We start from the raw sequence: 16,651 nt of genomic DNA on the forward strand, positions 1-16,651 counted from the left end.
CTTTTAAATGTAGGTTTGAACTCTTGATCCCACTTATGTGCACTTTCATCTCTGTTTTTCTATGCTCCCTTCTGAGAGACTATCAGTAATTATCTGTACAAATTTCTAAGAATATATTCTTATGTGTTTGGAACCTTAACATATCAAAATAAACAGGGATGCAAGTTAAGGTGTCAATAATTTGGGAGCAATCAACTTCAAGTAAAGGAATACTGAGAAGTTAAAGGCCTACACTGATAAATTTACAAAGCTTTCAGTTTACACCCACAAATTCAACAATAAATACTCTATTATTCCATAACACAGACCAACAGTCTAAAGAAAAAGACTGAAAACTGTTTTTAAAATGTCTTTACTAAAATTACATGTTAAATTACTCCCAATCTGTATACACCTGAAAAATCATGTTTTCTATAATAGAACCCACATGAAAAAAGGGTCATAATTGCTTAACAGATTATTGCTAGATCAAGGTAACACTCAAAAAAACCCCTGATTCTGCACAAGAAAAGAAAGGGATTTGAAGAAACAGGCAGGAGAATCGCTGCTGAGATTTGTGCTTTAACAGAGATGATGCTACACAGATTTTCAGCACTGCAAGTAGCCTTTAGAAACAACACCACAAGGGGAATTTCATTAATGATTCCTTCATAAATAGCAGCTCCTTCCTGCATCTCCCTGCACCTTTCCCAGCACCACTTTTCCCATCAAGCTCTCCCAGTGCCAACGTTTTCCTGAGCTGCACATACCACATAGAGCTGCCTCCAGATGACAGACCATTCCCTCAGCGTGGTGGTGACCTCCTGGATCAGGGGCAGCTCGTTGGGGATCACTGTCTCATGTTGGCTGAAGAGGAAGAAGGAAAAAATGAGGCTGAATTAAGCAGCAGAATGAAGAATCACAGAATTAAGGGCTGAAAGGAGCTTTAAGGTCATTGAGTGCAATCAGCACCACCACGGTCTCCACTAAGCCATGTCCCCACGTGCCACATCCACACATTTTGTGAGCAGTTCCAGGAATGGTGACTCCACCACAGCACAGAGCAGCCTGGGCCAAGGCTTGGTGGCCTCTTCTGTGAAAACTTTTGTGCTGATATCTAATCAAAATCACCTAACCTAGAATCATTCCTAGGGAAGAACTGTTCATTTCCAAAGGGAACTGAATAAAACTGGGTTGGAATTAGCATCACTTACTATAAATTTATAAGCAAAAATAAGATATGATCAGATATTGAAGCACTGGACACCAGTACAGCCATAGCACATAAAGGGTATTTTGATGGGCTGAGATTATGGAACCATGGAATGGTTTGGGTTGGAAGGGATCTTAAAGATGATCTTGATCCACCCCCTGCCATGGGCAGGGACACCTCCCACTGTCCCAGGCTGCTCCCAGCCCCAGTGTCCAGCCTGGCCTTGGGCACTGCCAGGGATCCAGGGGCAGCCCCAGCTGCTCTGGGCACCCTGTGCCAGGGCCTGCCCACCCTCCCAGGGAACAATTCCTGCCCAATCTCCCATCTAAACCTTCCCCCTCTCATCTTATCACTCCACACCCTTGAGAACTCTTCCCAGCCTCTCCTCATTTCTACATTCACAAGGATATCAAAACACACCTCACTGTAACATCACCGAGATATTTCTTTTACAAGAAACAACCAAGAATAAAACCAGATGTGCCCAACCTACAACACCACAATACTCCCCTGTAATTCTTTTTTTCGAAATATTGGTCTTGCAATGAAAAATTAAGATTCAGTTCATTACCACGAAGTTCCTGTATGATTTGTTTTCAAATGAGGTGCCACGAAGGTAAGAAACACCAGCTAGATCTTTTAATATTGCAGAAGTAGGGTACTTAAAGGCAGTTTTGCAATCAGCAAGAAAGATGTCATTATGCAGCAACCTCATGATTAGTAGTTTGATCATTTACATATTTAACAGAGTATAAAAATAAATCAGGCACAAAGGAATAAAATATTTTAATCCTGTTTCACTCCATTTCATACCTAGGTAATGATTTATTAATTTCACTCCACCTCCTTTGTCCCCTGGGCTATGGTTGTGGGTTTTTTCCTGGTTTTTAACTCAACTTTTATTTTCATGTTAGAGACTTTTACCTGCATGTCCAGCAAAGCTGATTTGATACATAAGGATCTGAACAACTGCTGAACAACAAACACAGCTCAAACCACTCAGTGTTGCACACACCACGGAAGGGAACAGGAAAAATCACAGAATAATTTCTCACTAAGGCAAAAAACTACCTGGAAACAGTGTGACCTGATAATGCACTGAAATGGTGTGGATAAAACAGGAAAAAGGAGTTTTGTTCTTTTCAAATCCAACTTACCCTTTGCCTTCAACGATTGCTTCCTTAAGGTGGATGTATGAGGCAGGAAATATGCCCTTGGAGAGGGAGGGAGAGGGAAAAATGTGTTAAATAATCAGTTGAACACAACATATTGTGTTTATTACCTAAAATATGCCAAGACACTGCTGGGTGTGCAGAGCCATTCACACCCTTGGGCACCAGAACAGTTGTGTTTGAGACTTTTCTAATAGATATTGAATTTTTGCATTGCCTGTCCTTTTCAAGAAGGTGTAATTGCAACCTTACAGCTCCTCTGAAAAAATATTCTAAATTAATCAACATCCCAGAAATAAAACAATATTTTTAAAATAAACTAATCCAAGCTGATAAAACAACTTCCTCCATCTCACCCTTCAAGGCAGGAGTTCAGTTTTCTGATCTTCTGGGAATGCAGTAATAGAAAGTTTTGGAAAGCCACTGGGGGAAATAGTGCATGGGAGTTGTCTTTTCACCCCAGTTTAAAAAAAAATTTAAAAATCACTAAATTTAGTGGCAGTCAGACAAATGCAGCAACACGTGGAATTAATTTAAGAAACATGTCTAATTGCTTCTCAGACTGTAAAAAGCACGTCCATGAAGTATGGTTTGGAAGAAATGTAACTTATTCACAGAAAAAAAATGGAAATACAAAAATAGAATAAAAACCCAGGCCTGGTAAGGAAATGGGTGGGATGAACCACACAACTCTGTACTTTCAGACATGCAGACTCAACTAAAAACACACCTCTGGAGACAAACATGGCATCTGTAGAGTTTTGGCAAAAAAAGAAGCAAACCCTGAAGTTTAATTTTGTTTAATTACTACTGCGAAGTAAAAGGCTCAAAAAATAAAACACGATGCTACAACCAGCGTTTGTGTGGTTTCCTCTCCTTTTATTTCAGCAAAGCTGCTGTAAATGCAGCCCTTGGTGCACACTGGAATTACACTGCAGGAGAAGCCTCCTCCTCTCCAAAGGGAAGGACTGAAAAATCCCATGCTGGGGCTCCATATCCCTCTCCAAGCTGCATTTCACCAGGAATTCATTATTTAACAGACACTGGAGCAGTGTCAGCCTCTAAACAGACCAAGGAGAACATCAAGGTCTGAACTTTTTACTGAGGCACAGGCTTGGGGCAGCAGTTACTGCCCAAAAGGAGATGATGCACATGAAGACACATCCAGTGACTGATTTACCTTTACACTGCAAAAATGGGATCACAGAAACACAAAACAGCCTGGCTTGGAAGGGACCTTAAAAGGGACCTCAAAGCCCATCCTGTTCCACCCCTGCCATGGCAGGGACACCTCCCACTGTCCCAGGCTGCTCCCAGCCCCAATGTCCAGCCTGGCCTTGGACACTGCCAGGGATCCAGGGGCAGCCCCAGCTGCTCTGGGCACCCTGTGCCAGGGCCTCAGCACCCTCACAGCCAAGAATTACTTCTGAATTTCCCATCTACATCTCCCCTCCTTCAGCTTAAAGCCATTCCCCTTGTCCTGTTACTCCATCCCTTCTCCAAACTCTCTCTCCATGTTTCCTGTGGTTCCTTCAGGCACTGGGAAGCCACAATGAGGTCATCCCAAAGCTTCACTTCTCCAGACTGAACAATCCAAATTCTCAGCTTTTCCTCCCAGCAGAGCTGCTCCATCCCTCAGATCATCCTGGTGCCTCCTCTGGACTCTCTCCAGCAGCTCCATGTCCTTCCTCTGGACCCCAGAGCTGGATATGCCAGTCATCCTTTAGGCCTTGCTAAAATAAGTTTTTATTAACTTGAAAAATTCCTATTGGTCAGAGGCTGAGGACACAGAGCAACAGTGACCAGTGCACACCTGGGCTCCAGCTCCATCAGCATCAGAGACCTCCACAAACCCACACATCCAGTGCCAAAAATCCACCTTATTCCAAGAGAAAAAACGAGCACCTCTCACCTTCTTGGATTTCTTCCGTAGTGTATAGCCCCTGTACCAACCTAGGAGAGAAAAAAGGGACAAAACATTAAAAAGTTCATTTATGACACCTCCCAGCTGCTCCTTCCCAGCTCAACAGCACTGTAAGGTGTTTCTGATCATGCTTCAGCCCTGCACATCCCACCTGAATTTCAGCTTTCCACAGGCTTAATATCCCGGATAAAACAAGTCACCCTGGAAGCTATAAAATCAGAGAGATGATGGAGAGAAGCGCATGACAGAGATGGTGGCTGACATGATGTGTGTGACTGCTGTGCATTTCATTTTAGTTACTAACTCACCAACACAAAACCAACTTAAGAGCATTACCTTGACAAAAACTGATTGTTTGACTAGTTCCATTTCAAAACCCATTTCAATTCCACAAACCCAAGTTTTCAGCTGTTAGCAACCTCACCACAAAACAGGAATACTCTGGAATTTAGGAGTCACACATCAAAATACAAAAGCATTGGAGAACTGAGCCTGGATGCAGCATCCACCCCTCCAGCCCTGCAAAGAGGGGTTTGTACAGCAAAGCATCCCTGTCTGGGGGAGGATGGGGAGAGCACAAAGCAGATGTGGAATAAAAACTGCAGTCCCAGTCCTGAGAACAGGGAAGAAGCTCCATGAAATCAACACATGCTGATAAATTCATTCTGCACACTCTGGGACCAGAAACCCAAATCACAGGCTCAAGCACATGGGATTTTTCAGTCTGCTCTCCTGCAGCACGAGCCAAAGTGATTCATCACCTTCTCACTGCAGCACTTGGGGCTGCTTAGTGCCACCTCCTTAAACCTGGTGTCTGTACCCACCACACAGAGGCTGCCATGGCCTCACATCCCACATTCCCACTGCTTCCCGAGGAACATCCAGCTGCTGCTGAAATGAGCACTCCCAGTTTTGCTCAGGTGCGAAGGAGGCAAAACATTTCTGCCTGTGTTAAACTCCACTGGCTGAAATCCATGCACGGATTCCAATCCTAATAAAAAACTAAACTCCCATCGTTTTAGATGAATAAACCAACATTTTGAAGTCCTGGAGTTTAAACTGTGGAACCCCAGAACTTTGATCAGATGCACTGTACAAACTGAAGAACAAACAATCATTCTCTCTTCTCCCAGCCCACCTCCTGTGCTGCCTCAGGACATCCCACAGCACCTGTGGAATAAAAGCCCTGCAGCAAAGAGAGCTCCCCACAGAGGAACCTCTGCTTCCTGAAGTTTTGCAGCCAGTGCTCCCAGGATCAGGGAGAAGAGAGCAGCCAAAATCTGCCTTGGAGAGCTGGCAGCACTCCTGCTCCTTGCAGAGGTCCTGATGTGGCCAGGCTGGTCCAACCAGGCTCCTCCCTGCGGGGAGCTGGTGCTGGGTATCCAGTCTGGAGCTCTGCAGGGAGCCCAGTTTGCAAATGCAGCTCTCACTGGTTCAACTGGAGGCACTGGGTCTGGCCATGAACATGCTCAGATGGGGGCAGTGTCACTTACACATGTGAAGTCATCTCTAATCAACTCCCCAAAAACATGGGGAGAGCTGGGGGTGCTCAGCTGGAGAAGAGAAGGCTCCAGGGAGAACTTAGAGCCCCTTGCAGGGCCCAAAGTGGCTCCAGGAGAGCTGGAGAGGGACTGGGGACAAGGCATGGAGGGACAGGACCCAGGGAATGGCTTCCCAGTGCCAGAGGGCAGGGCTGGGTGGGAGATTGGGCAGGAATTGCTCCCTGGCAGGGTGGGCAGGCCCTGGCAACAGGGTGCCCAGAGCAGCTGGGGCTGCCCCTGGATCCCTGGCAGTGCCCAAGGCCAGGCTGGACATTGGGGCTGGGAGCAGCCTGGGACAGTGGGAGGTGTCCCTGCCCATGGCAGGGGTGGCACTGGGTGGGCTTTGAGGCCCTTTCCAGCCCAAAGCACTGGGGGATTCCAGGAATTCCTTCCCTGGGAAGGAGGTGACTCTGGCACAGGTTGTGGACCCCTCATCCCTGGAGCTGTTCAAGAGCAGACCTTGTCCTTAACAAACACTATGGAACAGCTGGAAACGTGCATCCAAGGAAATGCTCAACTAAGAGGAGACCAAGGAAATATTTTTGCCTCTGTTGAAGCTGCAGAAGACACTCAAGAATTTGCTGTGGTTACCCTCAAACAATGCATCCATTTTTGACACAGTTACATTGAAAAACAAACAAACAAAAAAAAGAGCACCAAAAACTGAACTTTCCCGTAATACCAAGAATAACTTCGGTGAAAATCCCGATCTGGGAAGCCAAATTCCCTTCTCACAGCAGCACTAGAAATTAACTGAAGCTCCAGCACATAACCTTGCTTTTGAGGTTGATTTTCTGTTACATTTCCCAGCTATTCCCCTTAATGAGCCACAGTTATTGATCACATGGTTCCATTTGCCCATTCCATCAAATAATGTCAAGAAACGGAATTAAGACAATAAAGATCTGGAAAATACTAATCCAGAAGGTGGTAAATCCTTGGGTTTTAGGGTATCTGCTACAAAATGCAATCCTCCTCCCCTGCAGAGAAGGATATTTAGGAATTCCTACAGCTTTCCTGCTTGGCTTTTCCTCTAGGGCTCAGATTAGAAGGCAGAGAAAGTTTTCTAACTGAAAAATAAACTAAAATACCTCCTGAAGAAAAATACTAGTTTTATTTTAGTCTTAAAAAGTGGCTTCATCTTTACTGGATGAACACAAATTTAATATTTATCATGAAACGTGCACATTCATTTCCAGTCTCCTCACTCCTATAAAAATAGGGGATGTTTTTACCAAGACTGAAACCTCACAGGATCTGCACATTGAATTCATTCTAAACAATTTTTCTGCGTTTCAGAGAAAAAAAAAAATTCCATAATTAGAATGCAACACATCAATATTTTTAGTAATAAAAACAATCTCCAAAATAAGTTCAACTCACAGGCAAAAAAAGGAAATATTATTTTAAACACAGGGTCAAGGTTCATTTCAGCAATCAATTCCAGGACATGGTGGCAACAGATATTCTACACCTGCCCTAAAAACAGATCTTCCAGACCAGGGATGTGAGACTGAGCCCTCCCAACTCCTCACCTCTCTCTTCTGCAGAGACCCCAACTGAGCAAGGATTTCCTGTGAGCTTTTCTTGGCAATGCAGATTCAGAGGAAAAAAAACCCAAAAAAACAAAAAACAACTAATTTCTACCACTTCAAAGACACAGATCAGTCTTCAAAACTGCTCTCAACCTAGGAATTATGACAGAAAACTAATTTAAAATAGTATCAGATTTACAGCAGGATGGGAGGAGCAGAATGTCTACTCCATCCATGAAAAAAAACCAACTGTTTTTCCCACGGGGGGAAAAGGGGTAGACCTTGGAGAGGCAAAACCCCAGAACCTCAGCAAAAAGGCTTCACTGACTCTTCCAACAACTCCTCTGTCCCAGGATGATTTAATTAGAGGGTTTTCCTTTGGATGGGCCCATTCCCACCTCAGCCTGGCACAGGCAGGTGAGTCCCAGGCACACACCTGGAAATTTATGGCACAAAACCTTCCGGGGGCACAATCCACACAAATTCTATCCCGGGAACCAGAGATCAAACAACTCCAGTAACCCCCTAATCACAGCAGCTCTGTAAACAAAGAGAGGTAAGAGTTACAGCATCTAAATCCCCATCTCAGCAGGTAGGGAATGAGCAATCAGTGCTTGGGAGAACGGGAATTTGCATTTCTTTTCACATGAACTCATCCCATGTGCTCCAAGCCCTGAGAGGGTGAAGGTCTTCCCATTATTCCAGTCCATGGGAAAGGTGACTCATGCCCACTGCCCCACTTAGCTGGCAGCAGTCAGCATTTGAGAGGGTTTCACATTCCCTGCTCAGAGCTTCTCCCACATTCATTAAATAAATCTATTTATATATAAAAGTACAAAGCTGTGCAATATTTGAATCGTTCCATTTGCATCTAAACTCATCGCATTATTAGGGTTTTATTAAAGCATGCAACGTCAGAGAGTGGAAAGATTGCTTTGCTCAAACTTGGCATTGCAGCAGCAAACTGAGCTCCAACAAAAGACCAGCCCAGGAATAATGAGAAAATTCAAAAATGCCATTTCACAGTGATGATCAGATCTTGCTGAAATAGCATTGTTTCAGTAAATAATAAAAAAAATCCAGTTAAGCCAATAGCTAAAATAAATTTATCACACAGATCTACTGAAAGATCAATGACTAGAGAAGCAAATTAAATCAATGTATTAAATCAATGTATTTATATATAAACCATGTTTCCACAAGACAAAAAAGTGTTAGACTATTTTAAACACACAGAGTTTAGTTCTATGTTCCCCACACCCTTCCAAACTGCAGCATGCCATAAAATATCAACTCCAGGATGTAATGAAAGAGTTTTATTTTGCTTGGATTAAGAGCTGAAAACGTTGAGACCATTTCCATATCCTGCTGATTATCAAACTCAGCCATTCAGATTCCCTTGTAGACGGATCAGGGAGGAAGGATTTTGGTACAGGTGATGTTTCCAGAGTTTCATCTCAGAAGAGGCATCTGGGAAAGCCTGAAATCAGTGCACGGCACTAACACAGGCACCCATCTTAGAAGAGACACAATTTAGGTGACCTTCAAATTCAGATTAAACTTCTTTTAGCAGCAGGTTCTTTTGCATTACCCAAGGGTACCCAAAAAGCATCTCTCATTTCTCTAAGGTGGGGGAGACGCCACAACAGATCCATACAAATCCAGCTGTGGGAACATTCTTATTCCCCAGAAAACCCCATACTTACTCACCAGCTCATCAACCACACACGCCTTCATTTGTTTCAGCTTCCAATTCCTCACTCGGCAGCACGAGAAGGTCACAAACAGAAAAGGAACACAACTCCCCCCAAAAAATCCTCTTTTTCAGTTCAGTTTTTGCCCTCTTACCCTCATATGTTTCCAGGATGTGCACGGTGTCCCCGATCTGTAAGGAAAGTTCATCTGGTCCCCTGGCATCGTAGTTGTAGAGAGCTGGACAGAGGAAACACTGCTGTTAGTACAGGCAAGACAACAATTCCAGGTGTTTCTCCACGTAATTGCTTTTATTACTCATTGTTGCCATTCTGAATCTTTCTGGAAAAAAATTGTTTTAGAATTCCATAAAAATTCAGCCAAGTTCTGAAATCCATAATATTTCCCCTTGTAACAAAAAAACCCCTCAAGTTCACTCTCTAAAGTTGTCCCCCACTCTGTTTATAATCATCATCTTCATGGCAATACACTCATTTTTTGTTGGATTTGCCAGCCTTCCAGCACTTTGTGTCAATTTTAGGCAGTTCTACAATGAACTGCTCTGTCTTCCCCCGTCAGCTCAACACACAGAGAACTTCCAAAGTGCCTTTAGAAAACTCAAATTGCCATGCTAATATTAAAGGATGATTTCTCAGTCACTTCATCCATTTACTGCATGCATAGGATGTTGAAAAATATGATTTCAGAATTTCTGAGTGCCAGAGGCAACTGCATCAACCCACTGTATATTAAATTACAACCAAAAACAACAGTAACTCAAAGACTACTCCTCCCTACCCTTCCCGAAAGAAAACCTGGATACTCTTGAGCACTGAGATTGGTAACGCTCACAAATTCATCTGACAAATGATGCTACAAACTAGGCTTGGTTGGGAAAAAAATACCCATGATGTGAAAAACTAAACAGTTACAACTCCTAAAGCCAAATTTTTATGTTTTATATAGAGCAAACTCTCTGTAGGAGAAAAAAATCTTCCAATACCAAGGAAGGTCCTCATGACCAAAGGCAACAACTCCAATATTCACAAGACTAAAGCTAAGGAATTCAGGTAAGGTGATCCCACAGAAGTTTCTTCCTCAGTTTACAACTGTGCAGCTCCTCCTTCCAACGGGGATCAAGAATACCTGAAAATCAGAATTTCTCACTACTTGTTGCAACTCTTCAGGAAGCAAAAGTGTTTTCAGAATATAATAATTACCTCCTAACTTCCTCCCACCCCTCAGATTACCACTGCTTTTCTTTCTGCCTCACTTTCCAGGGCAGGACTCCGGGATATTTTATCGGAACAGAAAGACCTGGATAAGTTATGTGTGCCTCTCACAGGAAATTTTCAGACCAAGAGTTCATAGAGCACCCACAACATGTTCCACACTCATTACAGGTAACAAAGCACTTCCAAAAAACCCCTCCAACTCAAACCCTACGGCACAGCTATCAATGAAGCAATGAGAGATGGGATGCAGGGAACACCTCCCTTACCTGCCCAGCTCTCTCCTACCCCAGCAGTCCTAAGCAGCAGGCAAGAGCCTGCATTACACAGGAGATCAACACCACAAATTACATCTCTAAGAACTGGTAACTGGAGAAAAAATACTGCTTTGACCCCAAAGCTGATTATCGGTTTAGCCCTGAGTTCACACGCTGGGAACATCCCAGTGGGCACGAGGGAAGGTCTAATCCCAGCACGAGGATGGGGCACGGAGCCCAGTGCTGCCTCCAGCTCCAGCCTCTAGGAATTACTGCTTGTTCACCCCAGAACTCCTGGAATTCCAGCTGACACAATTATCACCAGTAAATAAATCCGTAACAGGCTGGGTCCCTTCTGCAGAACTCCTCTGGCTTGACAGACTTTAGAGTTCAGAGGTAAATAAATATATCTGAGAGCAGAAATGGAAAAAAACCATGGAAAAGCAAGTTTGGAAAACACAGGATAAGGTAAAACATTATTAATGGAATAAAAGGACACTACAGGGTAAAAAGAATAAAGGCCAGGTGCACTGCAGAGACCAATAAATATCACCAGTATTTAAATGAAGGTTTTAGAAAGTAACAATGTTTTTACTGACATCAAAACAAGCCAAGCTAATTCCTACTTTAATGTTTTCCTTAATTTTGTCATTATTAAAGAGAGATAAACCTTCCCTCCCAGGTATCTGGCACAGGATATCTGAAAGCCATAAATGCTATTCAGGAGAAGGGGGTTCTGAGAAACACATCAGCAAAAATGAGCATTTTAAACTGCTCTGAGCAGAGGGATGGTCACAGTGGTGACCACACTTCTGCTTGGAAACACTCCCCAGAAATATTCTCATTTCAGCTTTTGTGCATAGCAGGGAAAACAAAGTTACACAGTCCTAACTCCTCCAAACTCGTGTGGCTGGAGTGCAACACAAAAAAATCCATCCTTTGGGTGTTTACTCAGATCCCTTCAATGCTCACAGCTCAACCAAGAGGCCCCTGGATATTCACACATCCAAAAATGAATCCAAGGACAGTCTCCCACTTCCAGGACCCCAACAAGCAACTTCAGTGACTCACACCAGACATCCCAGCCAGGAAAAATTTGCATTCTAACAGATTAAAAACCAGCCCTGTACTCAATTCACACTTCAGCTGAGCATTTCTCCAACATTTAAGTGGAAAAACACTCGGGATCAAAGGCAGCTATGAATAAAAGGCACCAAAATTTGTGCCCAGGAGTGCTAAACCGGTGTCTGTCACAACAAGGAAGGTCATGCACCAGGAGCTGCAGTGTAATGACCAATTCTTGTGGCAGAAGATGACAACCAACCATCAAACGGTAATTATTGCCCACGACAGCTCCCACTGACCTCAACTGACTGAGGAGCCAGGGAGGGGTGATTTATCTTCAAAAATATACATATGTGTGAAAAATATGTCTATGAGACAAAATAAATCACGTTTCTGGCTTCCAACAGCATTGCTAGATCGTGAAGCAAACAACCAAAATAACTATAAAGTGCATCCCACCCCTGTGATTACAAAGAACGACACCACCAACTGCCCTGTAAGGTAGAAGAACTCCTCCTCACAGGAATCTTTTTTATGTACAGCGACATCAAAAGCTGCTGTGACAGAAAATGTTTGATTGGAGCAAAAGACAAGGCTTTAATTAAAGGAAAAGACAAAATTTGAAGGAGTAAAGCATGAAACTGGTATGTTTGCATTTTGTCTCATCAACTGTATCCTGAGCTATCATTTAAAATATTTAAAAACCTGAGGTGTAACTTCTAATTTTTTAAGGTGTTTTTTTAACTGATGTTTTGCTTAATTTAAAAAAATCCAACATCCACACAAGAATCCCGAAGTGCCAAAAGCAAAGGATTAAGTGTGGGCACAGAAAGAGCCATTTTTCAACACTTAAGAGTTGATAACAAAAGGAACAATGAACAGGGCATTACAGTAATTGCACCAAAGCTCCATTTGCTGTTAAAGAACACAAAACAAACACCTCTGTGAGCTGCACTCGTTAATCTGCACACGCTGGAAAAATGAGGAGGCCAACACTAGAAGAATTAGATTTGACAGAGGTGGAAAAAAAAAGAAAAAGCAAACAAAGGTAACATCAACTGATATTGAAAAAGCTTTTTTCTGACTGTATGAAAGGTGAGATATCTTAAGATGCCATAAAGATGTTGCAGAGTAATATTCCCTGGTATTAACTTTGCGTGAAAGGTTGTATTAATCATTCTAAACTCCTGAAAGAAACCAAAATACGTTTAACAAATGATCAGCTTTATTTTACACTGTCTTTAAAAAAAACAAATCCCTAAATCATAACTGTGCTTTTTCAATAAAAGCAGACTGAAACCACAGAGGTGAAAAAAAGCAAAGTCTTCCGTAAAGTCTCTGGTATTAAAAGACACCTGAAGGTTTTCCTCCGATTTTCCCTAAAATCTAAGTGGCTGATTTCAATATTCAGGCAGATTCCTTAGTCCTCTGCTACTCACCCAGAGGAGTTTCTGATTCCTACACCTGAGGCTAATGGAGAAGTGAAAGGAAAAAAGCAGTGCTGGAGTCAGGAGTTGCACCTGAGAATTGTTACAGACAATTAGTTCATGTGTGCCTTAACCAAGGGTAGATCTTCTCGCCTTCACCTTGGGTTTTGTCACCCCTCGTCTTACCAAGCTGGATTCAGAGTTTTCTCAATATTTTAGCTATTCTGTTATCCAAACATTCCCAAAAAATTCCTTTCCTGAAGAGAGGAGAAACCTGGAGAAATTCTTAGACCTGAACAGTTACAACCCAGCTAAAGGAGAAAATCCAGCTCGTGGTTCCTCCTGTCCAGTGATGCTCTAATCTTATTGATTAAATCCATGAATGTGACTTTTACCACAGGATTAGCCTAAATCCCATGAGTTCAAGTAGATCGAAAGGATTTATCATCACTTTCCCTCACAAAGGTGAGACAGCTCCTTTCACTCCTCCTCTACGTGAGCAGCAAATCCCTGAAACACACATGGGTTCATCTGGAACTTCCTCTTCTCCATGACTAGACAGGGCATCTGTTGAGGGTGAGAGAATCCTAAACCAGACTCTGGAAGCCCTCAGCCTGAAATCCCTGCAATGCCAGCCTGCCTCTCCTCTTCCAAAGTGAGCACACAAAGTGAAGGGCCACCAAGCTTTTCTAAAGGCAGCAGACACCTCAGGTTTCACAACAGATGGCAAGGGCAGCAATATGTTCTGCATTGCATTTGGTGTCTCATCACCCACTGCCCAACGGGAATTAATAAACTGAGGAAACTTCATAAATCCAGAACAACCCCAAACTTGAGGCCTGGTGCCTTCCAGAGGTGTGACCACCCTGCTGCTGAGTCCGGCAGGCAGAGCTTGAGTAGGACAGAGCAAGATGCTCACTTGTCCTTCCTGCACTAATTCAAAAACACAGAGAAATAAAACCTGGAGCAAAGGAGGCTCAGGGGGGACCTTGTGGCTCTGCACAAGTCCCTGACAGGAGGGGCAGCCGGGGGGTCGGGCTCTGCTCGCAGGGAACAGGGACAGGAGGAGAGGGAACGGTGCACCAGGGGAGGCTCAGGTTGGACATCAGCAGGAATTTCTCCATGGAAAGGGTGATTTGACAATGGAAGGGGCTGCCCAGGGAGGTCTGGAGTGCCCATCCCTGGAGGTGTCCAAGGAAGGGCTGGAGGTGGCACCCAGTGCTCTGGGCTGGGGACAAGGTGGGCATTGGGCACAGCTTGGACTCAACAGTCTGGGAAGTCTTTTCCAACTCAAATGATCCTGTGAAATGAAGAGTTCTGGACCAAGCCAAGATTTCCAAGAAATAAGTTCAGCTTCTTGCTTTCCTTCCTCCCCCCTTTCAAGGCAGACACTTTATTTTTAGGGAGCTAATGAAGTAAGATGCTTACTCACTGTTCTAACAGCCCTCCCCACCACTTCTGGCTGATCTGTATGCAGAGTACTTCACCACGAAGTACTGAGGGTATAAAGCTGAAAGTAGTGCTAAAAAAAATATATATACATCATTATTGACTCTAACAGCATTATTAATGTGCCATAATGCACAGCTAACAAGAAGCACAATCAAGAACATCCAAATTGATTTTTAATATTAAGAAGTCCATTAAGTGAAACACCCTGGATGCAAGGAATAATCACATCACCCCGAGCTCTTAATGCTGGCTCTTGCAGAAAAAGTAAGATGCTGATTTAGACTAACACAAAACATTATCCAGAGGCAGATGTTTTGGCATCTGTCTTGTGGCAACACAGAATCACAAAGTAAGTGAGTTTTGATGTTCCCTCAGACCTCCTGCATTTCACTGGGGGCCACTAAGGAGCTGTAACTTGGCTCTTGCTCTGGTGGGGCTCCAGGCACCATCCTCCAGGAAGGCAAGGACAGCATTTGAGCATTAGCTGTGCTCACCCACATGTGCCTCCAGAAAGGACGTGAGCACTCGGAACTGAGCATAATTCAAAACCGATTCCACACGTGATTTTTAGAAAATTTGCAAAACCTCCAGCACTGCTATGTAGAAAACGCACCCAAGGGTCTGCTGGGTAGGAGAAGGACAAGAGTTAAAGGCTGGAGGGGAGGAAGAACTCGTGCAGCTTATGGTCAGTGCTGGCAGAGCATCAGCTGTGCATGGGCTGGTCATGAGTCAGGCCAGATCCTCCAGCCGAGGCTCCCCAGGAGAGAAGTGACCAGAACTGGCAGTGCTGCAGCTCCACGCCCAATCCTGGCTGATGTTCCTCCATCCCTGCCCATCACTGCCCCTTCCCTCGTGGCAGCACTGCCACCCACCCCATCCTCAGCCAACACTGCCCAGGGTCCAGCCTGCCCAGCACCACAGGGACGGTACCGACTCCAACAGCAAGGACAGCCTCAGAAGTCCCGATTCCAGCATAGAACCCCGAAACACTTGGGGTCGGAAAGGGCCTCTGGAGATCATCCAGTCCATCCCCCCTTGCCAAGGCAGGGTCACCTGGAGCAGGGCACACAGGGACACATCCAGGTGAGTTTGGAATGTCTCCAGAGAGGGAGACTCCACACCCTCCCTGGAAGCTGTTCCAGTGCTCTACCACCCTCATGGAAAGAAGTTCCTCATGTTGAGGTGAAACTTCTCATGTTTTAGTTTAGTCCAGCCAACACACGCACAGCTGCAACATCCCAAACACAAGCTCAATCTGAAATCCAGCTTGTGAAAGAGACTTAGAAACCCTGAAGTCCTTCCCAACCCAGCACTCCAGGCTAAACCTGTGCAAATGATGTCAAAGCCCCCACAGGGCCAATTTGGTGCTCCAGGAGATCACAGAGCTCCCTGTGAACATGCTCGAGGCATCAGCCCCCCTGCTTCCTCAAGCCTCTCCCTTGCCATGGCAGGGAGCTCCTACTGCACTGAGCAGAACTGTGCAAAGAGGGTCTTTTACTAAGCAGTACTACAGCAGTGAGCTTAATGGCACAGCCAGATTTTAATGGGCATTTCAGTGACTGTAAAAATTCAGGTTCAACACACAAACTCCTCTTGCACTGCTGCGGAAACAGGATAAAAATGACACAATTCACTGCAACACCGAGCTCATGATGCAGAGCAAAGAGCCTAAAGCAAGGAGGAAATGAGGTGATGGGAAGATGCTTTCATTTCCTACTGTTCTTCCTCCTCAGGATTTCTACAAAGGAAAACAAAAAAATTCCTCTGTTGCTTTCTCAGGGAAGCCTCTGGAATGAGAGAAAAAAGATGAAGGAGTTTGGGGCTTTTTACACATCAAAACTTACTCAATTTATTTTTCTTTGCCATCCCCTTATTTGTCTCTCAGTCTTTCAGGCTGTCTCCAACAGCAAGAGAACAGACCCGAAGTCAAACAATCCCTGAGGAACATGTTCTCCTTTCCCCAAAAGGACACCCAGAGAGAGGAATGTCCTGCTGAGAGCCCCAGTTTGACCCACCAATAATTCCCCCCTCTCTCCCAAAACAACCAGGCTATCCCAGAAATGGGAAATCAGCGACGCTTTTCCTGAATTTGTACCTCACACCAGAATCAGGGGGAAAACATCACCATGGGAGCGAGTCAAACAGCACTGAATGCACTAAAA

The 16,651-nt window shown here is 44.3% G+C and overlaps 1 protein-coding gene across 2 annotated transcripts in view; it reads right to left on the minus strand.

Annotated features, from left to right (window-relative positions):
* DOCK1 (dedicator of cytokinesis 1) overlaps positions 1 to 16,651 on the minus strand; it is a 264,405-nt gene that overhangs the window by 234,332 nt on the left and 13,422 nt on the right. For both annotated transcript variants that reach the window (XM_010408449.4, XM_010408448.4), the window contains exons 2-5: positions 9,213 to 9,296; positions 4,277 to 4,317; positions 2,350 to 2,405; positions 750 to 846 (exon numbers count right to left, since the gene is read on the minus strand). In XM_010408449.4, the coding sequence (XP_010406751.3) occupies positions 750 to 846; positions 2,350 to 2,405; positions 4,277 to 4,317; positions 9,213 to 9,296 (278 nt within the window). The remainder of the gene's footprint in view (positions 1 to 749; positions 847 to 2,349; positions 2,406 to 4,276; positions 4,318 to 9,212; positions 9,297 to 16,651) is intronic.

This window comes from Corvus cornix, chromosome 6 (assembly GCF_000738735.6).
Source record: "Corvus cornix cornix isolate S_Up_H32 chromosome 6, ASM73873v5, whole genome shotgun sequence".
In the NCBI taxonomy this organism is placed as follows: domain Eukaryota; kingdom Metazoa; phylum Chordata; class Aves; order Passeriformes; family Corvidae; genus Corvus; species Corvus cornix.